The 17220-nt window shown below is 40.2% G+C and overlaps 1 protein-coding gene across 3 annotated transcripts; it reads left to right on the plus strand.

Moving 5' to 3' along the window:
* The first annotated feature begins 547 nt into the window (after nucleotides 1–547).
* eif4ba (eukaryotic translation initiation factor 4Ba) lies at nucleotides 548–13489 on the plus strand. 3 transcript variants are annotated; one of them, XM_068316420.1, is made up of 15 exons: nucleotides 548–623; nucleotides 2838–2981; nucleotides 4449–4654; nucleotides 5482–5598; nucleotides 6135–6189; nucleotides 7991–8137; nucleotides 8480–8611; nucleotides 8709–8879; nucleotides 9157–9412; nucleotides 10112–10200; nucleotides 10344–10605; nucleotides 11252–11280; nucleotides 12281–12410; nucleotides 12800–12872; nucleotides 13082–13489. In XM_068316420.1, exons 1-15 carry the CDS (start codon nucleotides 611–613, stop codon nucleotides 13157–13159), a joined length of 1902 nt encoding a protein of 633 aa, XP_068172521.1. In that variant the 5' UTR covers nucleotides 548–610; the 3' UTR covers nucleotides 13160–13489. The 3 variants fall into 3 exon arrangements, with proteins under 3 accessions (XP_068172521.1, XP_068172522.1, XP_068172524.1); XM_068316421.1 differs by lacking the exon at nucleotides 12281–12410; XM_068316423.1 differs by lacking the exons at nucleotides 12281–12410; nucleotides 12800–12872 and having other exon boundaries at nucleotides 549–623.
* Nucleotides 13490–17220: the final 3731 nt, after the last annotated feature.

The raw sequence follows: 17220 nt of genomic DNA on the forward strand, positions 1-17220 counted from the left end.
TGTTTGTGAGCTTTCCCATGCACAGAAATGCATTGTGTGTTCGTTACCTGCTCACAGAGTTGTGGATAAAAGAAGGACGAAACGCTGCAGATGACGCGGCAACAGTAAAACCTAAAAAGGTCAGATGAAGTCCGACATATGGTCCTGAAGCCTCATTAGGCCGTCTTTCACAATGTGGCTGGTACAGAAGATTAAATGTTTCATGTCTTTTTAAGTTTGTATTAAACTTGAATGTTCAACTGAATTTAGATTCATAGGACCTACCCCTAACCTAAAAAATATTTTTTTAAATTTGTTATTTTTTCACGATAAAAAAAATTTCCCCCTTCTGCTTTTTTTTTTTTTTTTGACAAATGGCACCCTGGATACGTCTAATAAAGTTTAGAACTGGTATGTTGCATTTACAGTGTGTGAATCATCAAACATCGGTAATGGCTAGTATTACTGGGGGTCCGCTCCGGGCCGCATAAAACTTCGACCCGGCCCTGTCCAGAGGTTTGCGTGAGCAGGAAGACAAGGGAAGGGTTGTGTCCGTGAACGGCAATGCGCGCTCCCGATACCGAAGCTCTGACGCTTTCATCCGGGTACTGATACGAACTCGCTCTCCAACATGGCGGCGTCAGGTGAGGTTTATGAGGTTGAACGATTGGGGTCGGCTGTGGGTATTTTTATCTATTTATTCGTTGATATGGTTAAATATCTTAAGTTTTAGAATTGCTAATGAATCATAGTATTGATTTGTGTCGTTGTCGAGCGTGTATAAATAGGTTAGTGCCTGGTTTTGAAACATTAAACACCCAACTGCTGAAGGCGAATGAACGAGGCAAAGACTTACTCAATCAGGCAGTTATGTGCACTTTATGTGCGGTGTTTTAGTTTGGAAACGATTTTCGTGATGTTGTATTTACATCCTTTTGAGTTTAGACTTCGTGAGACGTTTGGTACATTTTGTGACATGCTATGAAATGTTATTAACTGTGCGCAGAGCTGGCACATTGTATGCCTGTCGCGGGACTTGCTGTGCCGCTCAGCGCAGATAATCATCGGGCGCAAGCGCGTTTCGTGGAGGAGGGGTTGGGCCGAGAAGTGCGGCCAGCCCGGGGACTCTCCCCACGTGTGCAGCCTGGCTTTCTGGTGACTGTATGTGTTGAAACGTGGTATTTGCGCCTGTTGGGCCTTAAAACTTATGTGGCAGTATGTGGCAGCTGCACAACTTAAAACCATCCTTTCCTACTAGCCAAATCTTACCTCGATCATGGCGCACTTGGATCGTGGCGCTGCGACTTGCACTAGGCCCCAAAACCTAGCCTGCTAAGTAGCAATAGTTCCCCGTCAGCAGTCCTTTGCAGACTTAGCCGTCGTTGCTATATACACTAAAAAAGACATGCGTATGTATTTTGCTAACACCCTGAGTTTTTAAGGTAATAATTTCTTGATGACTCACAAAAACGCTATGCTGTTGTAACGTTAGCAAAACTAACTTTTGCCCTGAGCAAACGCTGCGCAGCTCCATAGCCCGCTAATATCACGTTATTGCTGAGCGCTAGGAAAGTTACTACACGGTCATTACACCACATGTGTTCTTTACATGTGTGTTTCAGACGGGACCGACCTCCAGTGTCAGTTGTTTGACGCTGTTGGATGTAAACAATGACTTAGCATTTGGAGCCGGGACGTATTTATAAACCTTTGTAGCGACGCGTGTAAAGAATGTCATGACAGCCGGGATTTTCACAATAAAGCTCAAAACCGTCTTTGTCAGTCGAAACAGACCAGACCTGCTCTGTGAGACGAGCTGTGTGGTCTGACCGGTACCTGTTTGACATGCAAACAAACACTATACCAGCATGTCTGATTCATCTTGATGTGTCTGCAGTGTAAAACGCCATTACAGAACATGTGGGTTTTCTCTTGCTGAGCACAATACCCATAAATATCTTGTTAGAAATGATGGACAGTCTAATGCAGACGATAGCAGTAAGTGTAACTGGGAAAGACAAGGTTATAAATTTAATATGAATGTCGAATGTCCTGCATGTACTGTCCTGTCCCACAGCAAAAAAAAAAAGGCAAGGAATTAATGTATTTGTAATTTCTAAAAGATGTCATCCCTGGTGATGAGTTTTTTGTTTTTCAGTGTGGGCTATTTCTGATGTAAGATAGGGGTTACATGCAAATTAGATTATGAACAGCAACAACATGTTATTTTAGTAAATATATGTAATTTTGTCACTTTGATCTCTGGCGTGACCGTGACCCATGAAATATGTTTTTCACTGTCTACATAAGTCAGTGATTCAAACAGGGAGCATACCTTGAATGTACAGGTGGCTTGGCAGCGTCACACACATCACACCCAAATCGTGGCGCCCAACCTATTTAGGCAAGCCTTTACTGGTTGACTTCTGGATAGCCCACAGACAGAATACTTACTGTGCTCAATTTCCAAGGGGACTATAAGTCAGTGTTGTTATCTACAAAATGCAGTCCTTTCTTTTTCTGTGTTGTACTACAGATATATAACAGTGAAAACTGTTGAAGTAGTGTTTTAAGGATTGAATGTTAAAGAGCGTGGGTTTCATTGTATTGTCTGTGCCTCTGGGAAATGTGGAATAAGCAACTTTGAATGTTAAATAAGTCGTATGAAAAATCAATTTATCAATTTGTGTTTGAAGTATAACGTTTGTCTCAAATTTTAAAACTAAGGTAATAAAACTAATTTCTGAAGTGGGTGTGAACGGAAGAAATATTTTAAGACTTTCTTTCCATACAATCACACATTACCTACTACATTTCTTCTATGGCTAACTCTGCTCTTGTGTTCATCTCCCCTTTAGCTAAGAAGAAGAACAAGAAGGGGAAGACCCTCACTCTAATCGACTTCCTCGCAGAGGACAAAAGTGGAGGAAGCAGTGGGGCTCCCAGCTATCCAACTAAGTCCACCAGCTGGGCTGATGAGACTGATGACCTGGATGGAGATGGTGAGCAAACAAAAAAAGAGAAATAGTCCTCAACATACAAACATAATTATTCCTAGATCAGTGAGGGACTCACTGTTGTGTGAATTTGCATGATTGTTCCAGTGGTGGTCGGAGAGGCTGTGGCTGTGATCGACTGCCACATTTCCGTCAGTCTGCCTCAGGGCACCTGTGGTTACACATGTAGTTTACCATCAACAAGTATGAATGAGGAGTGAATGAATAATGAGACGCTTTACAGCGTCTTTGAATGTCTAGAAAAGCGCTTTATAAATCTGTTATTATTATTATTATTTGTAGTGAAAGAGGACATTAAGGTAGTTGGTGTGAGAGAAGGATGCAGAAGACAGGGTTAGATGGAGGCAATTGATTCGCTGTCGCAACCCCTGGAGGGGAAAGCCGAAAGGAAAAGAAGAAGAAGATTTAAATACAATTGCTATTCTACTGTAAATATGAAAGTACTATGTCATAAAACTTACCAGAAACAATGGCAGGAAATAGAAACAACACATAATAATAGGAAATACAGGTACAGTTTGTTTGGAGTCAAGTCATTCTCAATAATGCATTGGTTTTCAAAAAAAATGCATGGAAGGATAATAATCAAGCTCATATCATTTCACTTGACTTCAGGTGTGTTTGCCATAAATTTTACTCTTTAAAATCACTAGAAAACAAAACAAAAAAGCACATAATATCATGTTATTGTACAATAAATCAGAATAAAAACATATGTTACAATACGTACATATAGTTCCAAAATCTACTGTTGAGCCTCACTTGTAATTTCTTTTGAATTCAGATTCATTTACTGTTAACTTTTGCTCCTTTATAATTTAATCCTTGAGGAGGAGAAGAAGAAGAAAACACTTGAGGGAACTTTCAACATCCACAAACAACCAAAGACAGCTGTAGATGTTAACAATCTAATGTGCAGTACTGTGTACTGTGACTCTCCTTTAGAGCAAAGCGGTGGGGGAGGGAGTATTATTGTCGGTGAGAGGCAGAATTGTCATCAGAGAGATGGTCGCCACTACCACTGTCATCACTAGCCTTTGCTTTATCATCCCTGATAAACAGTAAAGTATCCAGAAGTACGAAGCCGGACCCTCTGAAATGCTCTCAGAGACAACATCAAACAACAACAGGGGGAGACTGGGGTCGCTCAGTGGAGGTTGTGCTAGAACGGGGAACTGCAGTACAATAGTCAGATATGGGGATGCGCAGTTGTTTGTATCTCTAAATGTTTGTATGTTGAGGACTACCTCTAGTTCTTGTATACTTTGTATACCTTGCATTTGACCTGAATTTTCCGTGTAATAAAAAGTCAGTGTCTCCTTATTTCTTAAGGTTTGTTGGATTTGGGTTTGTGTTGAGGAATGAAATCATGTCTAAATGAGATAATGAGGTGTTGATCAGTAACTGACAGATTGCATTTATTCAAAAGTGTTCCTTTTCTTATCTCACCAGTCTCAACCTCATGGCACACGGAGGAGGATAGCTACCGGGCACCACCCATTGACCGCTCCATCCTGCCCACAGCACCTCGCTCTGCTCGTGAACCCAATGTAGACCGGTCCCGACTGCCCCGCAGCCCTCCTTATACAGCCTTTTTGGGCAACCTGCCCTATGATGTGACAGAGGACTCAATCAAAGACTTCTTCTGCGGCTTGGCAGTAAGTAGAGCAAGCAATGACCCATTGTCTGTAGGGTATGTAGCTTAGGTGGGTAAATTACTGCTACTACAACAAGAAGTTCCTAAAAACAGTGGAAGCCATCTGACAACCTCGGTGTCAGTTTTTTAGAAGAAGTGGAACACCATAACGACATAACATCGTGTCAAATCCTGTTTACTACGCTTGTGCAGTTAATTTAGAACAGAACACATTAGTGCACTTTGTTTTGTTTTTCCTCTTTGTATAGACAGGTGTTAAAACGGTTCAACCTGTTAACACAGGAATGCTTCTGAACCAGTCGGTTTCCTTGTTAGCCCTGCACTTGAGATACACAACACGCCTGCAAAACACTTCTGCTACACCGGTATGTTTTATTAAGTTTACCCCAATACCATGCTGTTCACCAGCAGTTCAATTTTCACATCTGCAGGACAGTCACAGATGGTGAATATTCTGTTGTAAATGAACCCAGACAAATACACCTACAGCAAACAACCACTGTTAAAATGTAACATTTAAGTTGACATTAGTAAACCAACACTGAAGGGAAGACAGCAGTTTTTACATTGCTAAGACTCTCTTCTCTCATTTCATGCTGCATGCAGCAATGTTCTTGTCAAGAGTTTGACTTGTGGCTCGATAAAATAAAGTTCAATATATCATGAATCAAATAGATGATAGCTATCATTTATTGATAGAAAAGTGGCACATTTTTTGCACTTCATTGTTGAGTGAATTCCTTTATGATTTTAATCCTGATTTTGTGTAACTGAACTGTATTCTGCTCTATTCTGTGATTCATGTGTTGGGCATATGTTCCTCTCCAGATCAGTGCAGTGCGTCTCCCTCGAGAACTCAGTAACCCGGAAAGACTGAAGGGTTTTGGCTATGCTGAGTTTGATGATGTGGAGTCCCTCCTGAGAGCCCTGAGCCTCAATGAGGAGGTGAGAGGATGTCAACTTTATAGAGCTGAATTTTTATTCCTTCAAGTATATATTAGGTTTTGTCATCACTTCCCCAGCAAATGGAGTTATGTAGAGCTATCTTTGTTCATTTAGTTGAGGTGGGTGAATCATTTGTCTCTGTGTCAAAAACCTCTGGAAAGAATGAGATGTCATTTCTATTGCTCATACAAAATGTGTGAAATTATATATGTGCATCTTAATTTTACAATTTGTAGGCTCATCAGAACTTTGTGATTTTTAAGTCAGTGTGGTTACTTTGTCGTATGGTTTATTCACATCTGTACAAGTTGAGTATTTCCCTTAGTGGGATGCCTGTCTCCCTGGAAGCAATGTCAGGTTATTTTTCACCTGGAGCTGAATTAACATATGTAAAACTTGACGTGTATTGGTATTGCATAATAATATCTTGCCTGAGATTTTAGTTATTTTTCTTAATGAGGTTTTAATTAATTTCTCTCAAAAATGCACTGAGGAAAATCACTAACTGTTGTCATCCTGTCTGTCCTCACCAACAGAACCTGGGAAACCGAAGAATTCGTGTGGATATTGCAGATCAGTCCAACGATAAAGGTGCTCAATATTATTAAAATTTCCTCAGTATAACATCACTGCAGTCCAGTAGGCCACTAATATGCAACGCACCTGCCCAGTTTAGGAACTGTGTATCATGAAGGCTTCAGTCTGCTTTTTTTCCTTCTTTTTTTGTTTGGCCAGGCTCAGTACATCTTCTAAGGAATCCACTGAGGCCATTTTTTACACATTGCAAATTTACCTCTTTTTTTTTTTACTGTGGTAGTGGGTCTTTCAAACTTTGTGAGTTGTTAGAGGCTTCATCTCAGGGCTGACAGAAATGGTCATGAACAACTTAAAGGGATCACCCATGTCACCTAGCTGGGCTTGCGCTAGCCATTCGCCACTTTGCCATAGGCAAAATCAATTCGAGTGGCTATAAGGTTTTTGGCTTGTGTAGCCACAGTGGTGTTCTTATTTTTAGGAAAAGAAAGGCCAAAACTTAGAACTTTTTTGGACTCGAAATCCCCGAGCGATAACATAAGAAAACAGACTTTTTCTCTTGCTAGGCGGCACGCATCTTCTTTGTCTTCTTCGTCTTCATCATCTTCTTCTCCTTCGTCGGCGCGCATGCCGACGGAAATAGCCGAAGTGACCCGAATGCTCCCGATCATTAAATATGCACTCGAGTCATGACCTCCTCTCGTCCAATGAAAAAACAAGGATTCTATTTTTAAAAGCTAAACCCGCGAATTGGTGTATAACGAGGCGAAGACGATTGATCGAAAGAAAATGAGAATAGAGTGTTTTATAGTAGATTTTGCATCGAAACTAATTGAACAACAAATGGTGAATGCTGAGAGGGGGTAACAGTGGTGACAGACCGATCAGAAGGTAAATGAAAGATATTATCAATACTTTTTTGTAGTCTTAGACTTTTGATCCCTATGACCAGCAGGAATAACCAGCGGTGCATGTAAATGTGTATTCACCTCACTTGCTATAACAGCAAGTAAAACTTACAAGTAAACATTGAGTAATATTTTGTATGACTATCTTCACATAGTGAATGCAAGTTTTCAATTGTTGAATCTCACACCCCCCAACAATTGAAAACTTGCATTCACTATGTGAAGATATGAGTAAACATTGAGTAATATTTTGTATGACTGTAAGTTTTACTTGTTTTATAGCAAGCCACTATCTTGGACACAGAATGTGGGTTTTTGTGGCTTACTCAATTTGTTTACACTGAGCCACAGTGGCTAAGTCATAATAGCTCCTGGTGCAAGCCCAACCTAGGGTAAATCTTTGTCATTCAACACTCTTGTTATTTAGAATTGTGTGGAATCCTGTTTCACCTCTGCAACATGACAGCGAGATGTTTTATTTGTATTATTTGCTTTGCTTGTTTGGTTGTTAGACTTCCTCGCTGAATACTTAAGGTCAACTTTTAAAAAGTACTATTTATGTATAGCTACTCAGTTTTTATAGTTTTATTTACTGGGGTGATTCACTTTAAGTAAGTTAAAGTATCGTAAACATGTTTTTCAAAAACAAACAATTTTTGGTGATGTAACAGAGGTTCCCCTCTCACAGCTTTGCTGTTCTTTGGACTTTCGTAGTACAGTAATTTTACAGTGCATTGTGTTCTGCATCCTGATTGGCTGTGTTGTCAATCTCCTCCATGCTTTTTAAAAATAAAAGTTTTGAGTACTGGTACACAAAAATAATTTGGTGTCAATGTTTTGAGTAAATGTTATCAGTCTCTAGCTCTGCATGTGGTAAATTGGAAATGTGGTGTATTTGCCTTATTGTTCTATAATTATACGTATTATCTTTGTATTTCACTAAACCTTAGAGAGAGACGGTGGAAGTATGGGGGGCCGTGACCGGGGAGGACGGATGTCAGACATGGGACCTGACCGGACAGATACTGACTGGAGGGCACGCCCCAGTGTAGATGTCGATGATGGGCCCAATAGAAGAGATGATGGCTTTGGAGAGAGTGAGTCTATTTTTGATTACTACTTTTACATAAGGCATTTCTAACTATTAATATTATCAGTTCCAATAGAAACAGATGGTTTGGGCCATGGCAAATATTAATTGGAACAATTTCTCACAGCAGATCTTTTAAACCATATATTCTCACTCCCTTTGTGGAATGACAATTAGGTTTAGGATATTTTTCAGTGTTTCTAAGGTGAAACATTCATAAGTGTTATACTGTATGTATATCTCATTCAAATTTCTGAAATCACTAAATCATGCAGACTATGTGCCGTCATACCAGCAGATCGTAGCTGAGGAATTCCATGTAAAGCTGCATTGTTTTTCATTGTTACAGGATCTCGGGATCGTTATGAAATGGATCGTTACAGAGATGGGCCACGGCGAGACAATGATCGCTATGAAGGAGGAAGAGACCGCTACCGTGATCGCTATGACGACAGGGACCGCAGAGACTACGATAGAGGAGGTGTGGCATTCTGCTTCTCTGAACCTGTGTTGGGATGCAGCTCTTCTTATGTCCTTTAACGTGCCAGTACTAAACGTCCAGTGCGCTGTCCTTCTAGGTTATGACTCTCGTGGTGGTGGCGGAGGTCGTCGGGCCTTTGGCAGTGGATTCCGCCGTGATTATGATGACAGTCGAGGTAGCAGTGATCGTTACGGTGATAGGGATCGTTACGGTGACCGGGACCGTTATGCTGACCGTGATGACCGATATGAGAGGCGTGAGGAAAGAGGTGAGAGTTCAGTTTGTGGATTCTGTATTTGATCAGTAGTGTTTACTAAGTATCTTTGATCAGATTATCTGAATCTTGTGGGTTGAATGAGTTATATGTGAGAAAAGATTAAATCAGTATAATAAAATTGAATAATTTATTTAAGCTAGAAAATCATGTTAACATATTTTTGCCCTTCCCTAAGAATGTGTCTTAAAACGTACATCTTGACTGAAGTTCCGATATTCACAGCTACATCACTCCAAATTAATATTAGCCTTTCCTGATGTCACACCAGCACCTCAGCAGAGACCCAAGTTGAACCTGAAGCCCCGTAGTGTGCCCAAAGAGGAAGAAAGTAGCAGCAGTAACCCTCCAGTTTCAGCTCCAAGTGGCAACACCAGGGCCTCGTCCATCTTTGGTGCAGCCAAGCCAGTTGACACGGCAGCCAAGGAGAGAGAGGTGGAGGAGAGGCTGAAAAAACAGGAAGAGAGGCTGCAGAGACAGCTGGAAGAGGATAAGAGCCGGGGACCTGACAGACGGATGCGAGACAGGTCAGGGTTTTACATTATGGCCATTTATATTTATTTTTTAGCTGGTGAATACCCAATCTGTGCCATAAAATCAAAGTGCAGAGGTTTTGACATATTGGCTGTCTAATCTGAGCAGTATTTCAATCTCACTCGTGCATTGAATTTTTCTCATTTTGTACAAAAAAATATTCCTAGTTGACTTTTTTGAGTGTATGGTTTGTTTTGACTGCAATTTTAGTAATTATTTTCGTCAGCAAATTGTGTGTTCACATCGGCCAAATGTTTTAATGTTGCATTTTGCTGTTTAGAAAGTTTTACAATTTCAAATTTTTGCATTTCCATGGCAACAACCTAGGTCTGCTCTTGAGAAAAAAATCTAGCTTCTTTTTTAAGCACATCTTGTAAACTTTGGAGATTGCAGATCTATACAAAATTTAATATTTTGATTTATTGTTAAGTTATTTTTTCCTAATTAGAAATTCTCATATTTTGAGTTTCCATAACAACAATTTGGCATATGCATGAATGTACACTTTGCAATTCATGAATATTTTTTTTGTTTTCCTAAGACAACATGTTGGACTGTTTTCAAAAGTGGTACAAAAGCATGATTTAGGGATTTATTTCTAATTAACTGTTAAACTGAAGCGCTTGTGTTCATGTGAATACTGTGTTGGGATATGACATCTCCTTTTAGCTCTTATTTTCTATTATTTGCAGGGACCCAAGCTGGCGTAATGAGGAATCACATGGTCAGCGATCTCGCACAGGAAGTGAGTCCTCACAGCCAGGAAGCACTTCTGGAAGAGGTGAGATACTTCTACATAAAATTTTATTATGTATTAATAAAGCTTTTCACTTCTGTAAGTCAGGAAAAAGAAAACAAAATGTTAAAAGGATGGAAAAGAGATTACATACGCAAGAAACACATGCTCCTCTTCTCGTCCACCAGGGTCTCGATGTCGAGATGGTGAGCGCTCTGGGGAGAATGAGGTTTTCGGTGGGAGAGACAGTGACCCCTCCTCCCCTGGGGCCTCCCCACACCCCCCCTCAACCGGCTCATCCAAGGAGCCGCTGAAGGTGATGCCTGCACCGCCTCCCAAGGAGAACGCATGGGCCAAGAGAAGTGCAGCCAGCACAGGCTCTTGTGATAGCGACGGACGAGCTCCCGTCTCTCCTGTTTCACCGAGTGGCTCGGCTCCTCCCAAGCTGAGGTGAGAACATGAGTGTGATACTCAGCAGCGGCATTTCCACACAAATTATGAAGGACTTTTTTGAAGCTTGTGAAGATTTGAGGTGAAAATGGAGCATTGAAGGATTATTTCATGTCTTGTCACATTTACAGGACTATCATCAGTTTTATGACAGGAGAAATATGTTGTAGATTATAGGTCACAAGAGCATGAGAATGTCTGCCAGTCCTTTTTATTGAAGCTTCTGAAATTTCACAAGAACATTAGCGTATAAACAAGACTGTGTAAAGAACAAGTCAGCAGCAACAGGATGCTGTTGTTGTGTCAGAGCTGTTTAAGGCCTGACTGTTTGTTTTTAGTGTGAAAACAGTGTGTACTGGTATTACTTTGATAATTTTACAGAGAAAGATATGAAGAAGACTACATATTGTGTAAGAGAAATATGTGGCATTCAAGGATAAATTGGTATCTAAGAGGACATGAAGTAAGAAGGTGCAGCACCCCAGTTACCCAGTGTAACAAAAAAACCAAGAAATGGATTCTGAGACATTTCATATGGTTGGAAATTTAGTTTTTTACCCCAATAAATAACTTAAAGAAAAGTGGAACTTCTCATGTGAACCTCTCCATGAACCTTCTGTTTCTTCTTTTTCTTTGTCTCCACTAGTTGTGCTGATGAAATAGGATCTGGGAAAGGTAAGACATCCTGATAACTGCAAGGAACAAACCCAAGCAACCGATCAAACTCAACAAGTCATGTCAGTGTGACTGTTTGTAGAAAACAATGCAGGCAACTGAAGGATGACGTTAAAATAAGCAGGCTTTTTGCATACATTTGCCAATAATGTGATAATGGAGACATATTTGCAGCCCTGGGACATTGTACAAAACTTGTCTGGTTGATGGAGATAAAAATATCCACTGTAGGGCCAGACCACAAGTGAAGAAGACATGCAGATCGATTTTGTGGAAAGGCTGCAGTCTTATCTTTATGCGATCTTCTGGGCTGTGGCCGTTTGGGACATCTTAAACTGCCTGTGTGTACTGCTCAGTTCTTCTCAAGTTGTCTGATGTTCTTTGCTGAAGGATAATGTTAACATTCCAACAGCGTAGTTTGTTAACGTGAGTGTGTCAGACACCAGTGTTAACATTACAGCAGATCGTTACTTGTAGAGTTGATTTGCTGAGGTGGTGGATTTGAGTGACTGACCAATAGATGATGATCTTTGTCTCGTGGTCTGTTCAATGGTTTGTGAGATCAGCGATGGACCTGTGATCGGGTTTACAAGTCAGGTTTCAGGTTTTGCTTATCACCCAACAACCTTTACAGTCTGTTACAACAAACATATTCATCACTGCGAGAGGGGAGGAGGTCACTCGTCCTGTAGGTTGTGTATTCATTGGAGGATGGCCATCAAATGTTGCATTAGTGTTTTTCAAATAAATACAAATCTAGTTTTTAAGCAGGATAAACGTCCAAATACGAAAAAACTGAACAGCTAAATTATCTACAAGTTCTGTCAGAAACCTCTGAACTCTGAAGCCAATATCAGACGTAAATGATATGCTTTCCTCTATACAAGCTCAGCTTAAATTGAAGAAACCCACTGGCTGTGTGCCTCAGTGTGTTGAGTGTAGTCTTCTGTATGAAGTCCTCCAACCTCTCTTCATTCAAATGTCTGGCCTCTCCTTTAAGATGAGAACAAGGCTGACAGTGTGCGTCGGGACCATGGGCCCCCACGGGTGCGAGGGGGGCAATCAGGACCTGCAACAGGGCGGGGCCGAGGAGAGGGGCCCAACAGAGATCGAAGAAAGGAGGCAGACAGGTCAGCCATCCAAAGCTAGCAACTCCCAAAACCCTTAAAAGGGAGGAAATTTACTGGGCTTTTGTATAGAGAGGCCTCTGTTCAGTTAACGGATGACACCGTCATTGTGCTCCGAGCATTGTGGACACGAGGAGCTTTACGGTGTGCACATTTAATATTTATCATTGCAAAAACAGCAATTCCAGTGCTGAAACATCAGCAGTAGGTCATAAATCAGTTAATATTTTTATTCTCAAATTGAGGACTGGGTCTGGGCTCCAAACACCGCCAGTGCTTTCAGATGCAAATCAGCATCGCTTTTGTTCTTCTAGTTATCCACGAACAATACAGGTTAGCTTTCCAGCACAGCGCTCGGCTGATTTTAACCTGTGTGGCAACTCTGATTGTAGAAAGGATAACAGAGGAGACCGAGACTCCCGACCAGCCCCAGAGCCAAAGAAATTTGAAGAAACCCCAACCCCTGTAAGTCCTCCACTGCCCAGGTTTAGATGTTGATCTCACCAGAAGTGCTTGTAAAGAAAAGGTTTCCTTAACGTCGCAAGTACTTTTAGCACCCCCTCTCCTCTCGCATTCGTTTACAAAAAGCATACATTTAAAGATATATATAATCAGTCATAAATTGTTTGAAATTGTTCATAATAACTGATTCAGGGTCTGTTTTAATTTTGCAGAAGTTCAGCTCAGCCAGTAAGTACGCCGCTTTGCTAATGGATGGAGACCAAGGAGAAGATGCAGAGGACATAGAATAGAGAAAATGACAAGACGCATGGCAAGGAGAAAACGACAAACGCAGGAAAAAATAATCTCACATAGCTTATGAAAAAACTCTATACATGGAAGAGGATATTTGGACACCACTCCCCACCCCCTATTTCCTCCTACAAACCTGTCCTTTATTTTCAAATCACCCACCTATCATCCCTCCCCTACCCCACATTCAAGACTATTCTGGTTTCAAAGAATAGCCTCATACTGGACTTGTTTTAAATGGAAAAACTGAGTAGCGGAAAAAATGGCAAAGCGATGAACAGATTGAAATAATTGTGATAAATAAAATGGAAAAATTGAGGAAAAATGAATTTTGTATATTTGTGAATTGGGTGTGGTGAGGTTGGATTGTTGATGATTTAGTTTAGCAAATGTGGCCTGTCCCCCCCCCCCCCCCAAAAAAAATTGACTTCATCCTAAATTAAATGCATAGACATTAATTATGACCCCATTTCATCACTACTAAACAATGCTAAGGATTTGTATTGAATTGGTTCAATAAAATGTGACTTAATTAGGAGGTTCCCATTATAATGCAATTTCCTCCGGGATTAATAAAGTATCTATCTATCAACAGTGATAAGAGATCAGGTACTAATTTCAGAAACATCTCGTGTGTGTACTGTTCAAACTTTCTCTTCGTTTTGGTGGACACTTTGCTAACAGAGAGCATTGTGTTGTATGTAGATTTCAGTCTTGCAGGAGCGACATACTGAAAAATAAAGCAATTCTCACACTGATAGTGGATAAATTTCCATGTCTGTCACAGTACAGATGTCCATTTTTGCACCTTGAAATAAGCTAATTATTAAAATGTTACATTGGTCATAAACAGTCATCTTCAAAATCATATAAACCTATTTTCAAATTTGTATTAATGGGCGTTATGAACATTCTAATAAGTGATTACTGCACACATTACTGTATAGGTTTAGATCAGTCATTGGAAAAACTGAATTTAAATTAAAGCTGATTTAGTGCTTAGCTCCCGTAGTTGACCAACATCTAAATTGTCTTGCAGCTTGTTTATTGTCAACATAAAGATGACTTGGCCAAACTTAGTTTTGGCATTTCAAACAAACTTTGCCATATCAAACGCATCTTGTAATGTGGTGCAAAAAAAAGGGATCAGGCACTTTTAAGAGTATCCATCAAAAGATGAAGTAAATGCTTTAGACTTTTGTAGTGGCTGAATCATTAAAGCTAAATCTTTAAAACAAAACTAAAAAAAGAGCATGTGATCACCGGGTCTTCTTCAGGGTTTCTCCCACTGGTGTGGTCCAGGGGTGATGTTTCTTTAGTGTCAGTCCCCTGCTAAGGGCTGGAATTCTGGTGGCAGCTGCCAAGGATCCTGCTGAGCTTCACACAGACAGAAGGACATCCTCAACTCTAGAGCCCACTCTGCTCTGCGGATGTCAGCATGCTAGATACCTGTCTGTACTGATCAATAAGAGTGAGAAGGCAAGCTGAACATTCAACGCGTCATATCAATCAGCTCAAAAGGGTTGCCGATGCTGTGCTGATGAGGAAATTAAAAACGGTAAAGAACTGTCCATGCTGTTTTGTATGGAGGCGTATTCCTATCATGCCAGAAAAAAACATCTATCGCGTTACGATGTAGCGTAACAATATTTTACTTGTAAGATATTTTCATAGTTATAAACTACAAACTTATCTAATTATAACCGACTTTTTTGTTAACCCTGTACAACTTACGTTCTTGTAAAATGTTCACAAAGTGGAAACATGTAATCTAAATATTCCACATTACAGCCCGATACATACTATGGTTATAATGCATTCACTTGGGCTATCTTGCTTTAGATCCTGATGATTTGATCTCAATTTGATCACGATGCAATGTTTCATGATATAGTTGAAGGACCAGGTTATGATATTTTCTTTCATCCAAAATATTTTGTCACAATTAGAAGGAAAGTATTCAAACACCATTGTCCATTTAAGTTTATTGTCAAAATACAGTATACTTTTAATCAGCTGTTTGAAATACATAGACGCAAGGATAGTTTAAAAATCAGATATGGCAAGTAATTTTTCCAAATATAAAACAAAATGCTTTTGCTTCACTAATCTGCTCTCAGAGTTATTGGGCCCCTCAAATCGTCTGGTGCTCCCAGACGCTTTGAGGGGATCAGACACCAGCCTGTGGTTGTTTTCCTGCGGAGTCCCAGCCGAGAATGTGACGAAAGACTGCAGGTTTTGTCCTGCTGCTTCCTCCTTCAAATCCCACCAGAGATCTGTGGGATTCAAGTCAGGCAATCAACAACCACCGGAATAGTTCACAACTTCTGAAAGCAAGACTTGGTGGATTTGAGGATACCAGAATCCTTGTCCTTTTGGGATATCTGATGATACCCAAGCCTCACAGACTGCGAGATGTTTTCCTCTATGCTGATATTGATAGAATCCCTCCTGCCCTGTACACATCAAAGGTTTCTAGAGCCAACGCCATGCTTCACTGTGGGTAGACTATTCTTTCAAGAGTAACAGGTTAAGAGGCCTCAAAAGTTGATCCATTGCTCCATATAACAATCACACGGAGGTTATCAGAGTCAGAATCCTTTAATAGTCCCAGAGGGGAAAATGTTGCTTGTTATAGTCACTCTGCAGTGGAACAAAATTAAGTGACAAGAGTAGATAAATTAGAATTAAAAGAGCAAGGAGATTAGAGATAAATTTCCTCCGGGATTAATAAAGTATCTATCTAAAAGAATAAATAGACTTGTATATACAGATACAAAGTTATCTAAATGATAAGCATTTTGAGCCATCTTTGGTTGTGTCTTTGGGTCAGCGATGAGGAACATCTTGAATTTTAGGCATGGAGCTCGTGTAAATTTAGATAACGCATAATCCTTGGCCACTAAACTCTTTTGGTAAGACTGTAAAAGTTGGTTTTGTGTTATAACAACATCTGATTTGAAAATGTCTAAAATTTAGTTGCATTTTTTTGTTGAATATGGAAAAACTTGATTTCTGTTTGATGAAACTCATCTCATGCAAACAGCTGGTATTACTAAACCGTATTTTGCCAAATAAAACGAATGTACGATGAGAGTCTCATCATTTTGCTTCCAACCTAAAGATAAAACATTGTTTTGTTGTAAAACAACTAAAGTTTCTTATAATATCCTGATAAGTTTGTATGTCATCATAATGTGAAAATATGTTATAATAAAATGTTCACGTTACAATGTGATACTGACTTTTTTCATGGTGTGGCAGCAATACGTGTGGAGTATTGCTTAGTCTGAGAAGTCCTAATAAAAAAGTTTTTCTCTGCGATCAGGAGCGTTTCGTTGACTCATCAACGTTGTCTACATTCTATCATTACTTTTAGTCGTTTCAATAGTGACTAAAGTACTGCTTCTACCTTGGTGTCTGCATCCTAAAAGTTCTTGTGCACCCACCCACCTCCAGCCCCCACCCCTGCTGTCATTTAGATCAGCAGCTGGTCACACAGGAGGGTCCTCCCTTCCTCCGCTTCCAGCTACAACTTGACAGGTTTGCATAACTTTCAGTCCCTCGGAGACAGATGAAGTAAATATTCCCATGCATTTATCATTTTTCAAGTACTGTAAATGCGATTGACTGATGCACCTCCTGATCGCACAGAGGTGTCCCTGTAGGAGCTGGAAATTTTTTCATAAGTGTGCCAGTTAATTGTGATGGACTATCACTTGATTTAGCCTTGCAGCCACAGATTTGTCTCACTTTAAACCAAAGAGCGCCTAGTATGGTGTAACCAGGGCCCAAAAAGAAAGAGCTTATTGTTGGAGATTTTCCCCTCGCAACTCTGAAAATCTCCATCTTAAAGCAGTATTTTGTCTGAAGACCCAGTTTGAGTAAAAACAGTTACGTATGTGTGCGAGTTATAGTCTAAAAGGAATTTCACGATGTTAGTTTGAAACACAAAGCTCCTCATTGTTTTCATTTCAGCAGAGAGCAACTGAGGCAATCAAGAGGATGTTAGCATTGTTTGATTGTTTATATCACCAGAGAAACTGAGTCCCGTTTTACA

Source organism: Antennarius striatus, chromosome 5 (genome assembly GCF_040054535.1).
Source record: "Antennarius striatus isolate MH-2024 chromosome 5, ASM4005453v1, whole genome shotgun sequence".
NCBI lineage: Eukaryota > Metazoa > Chordata > Actinopteri > Lophiiformes > Antennariidae > Antennarius > Antennarius striatus.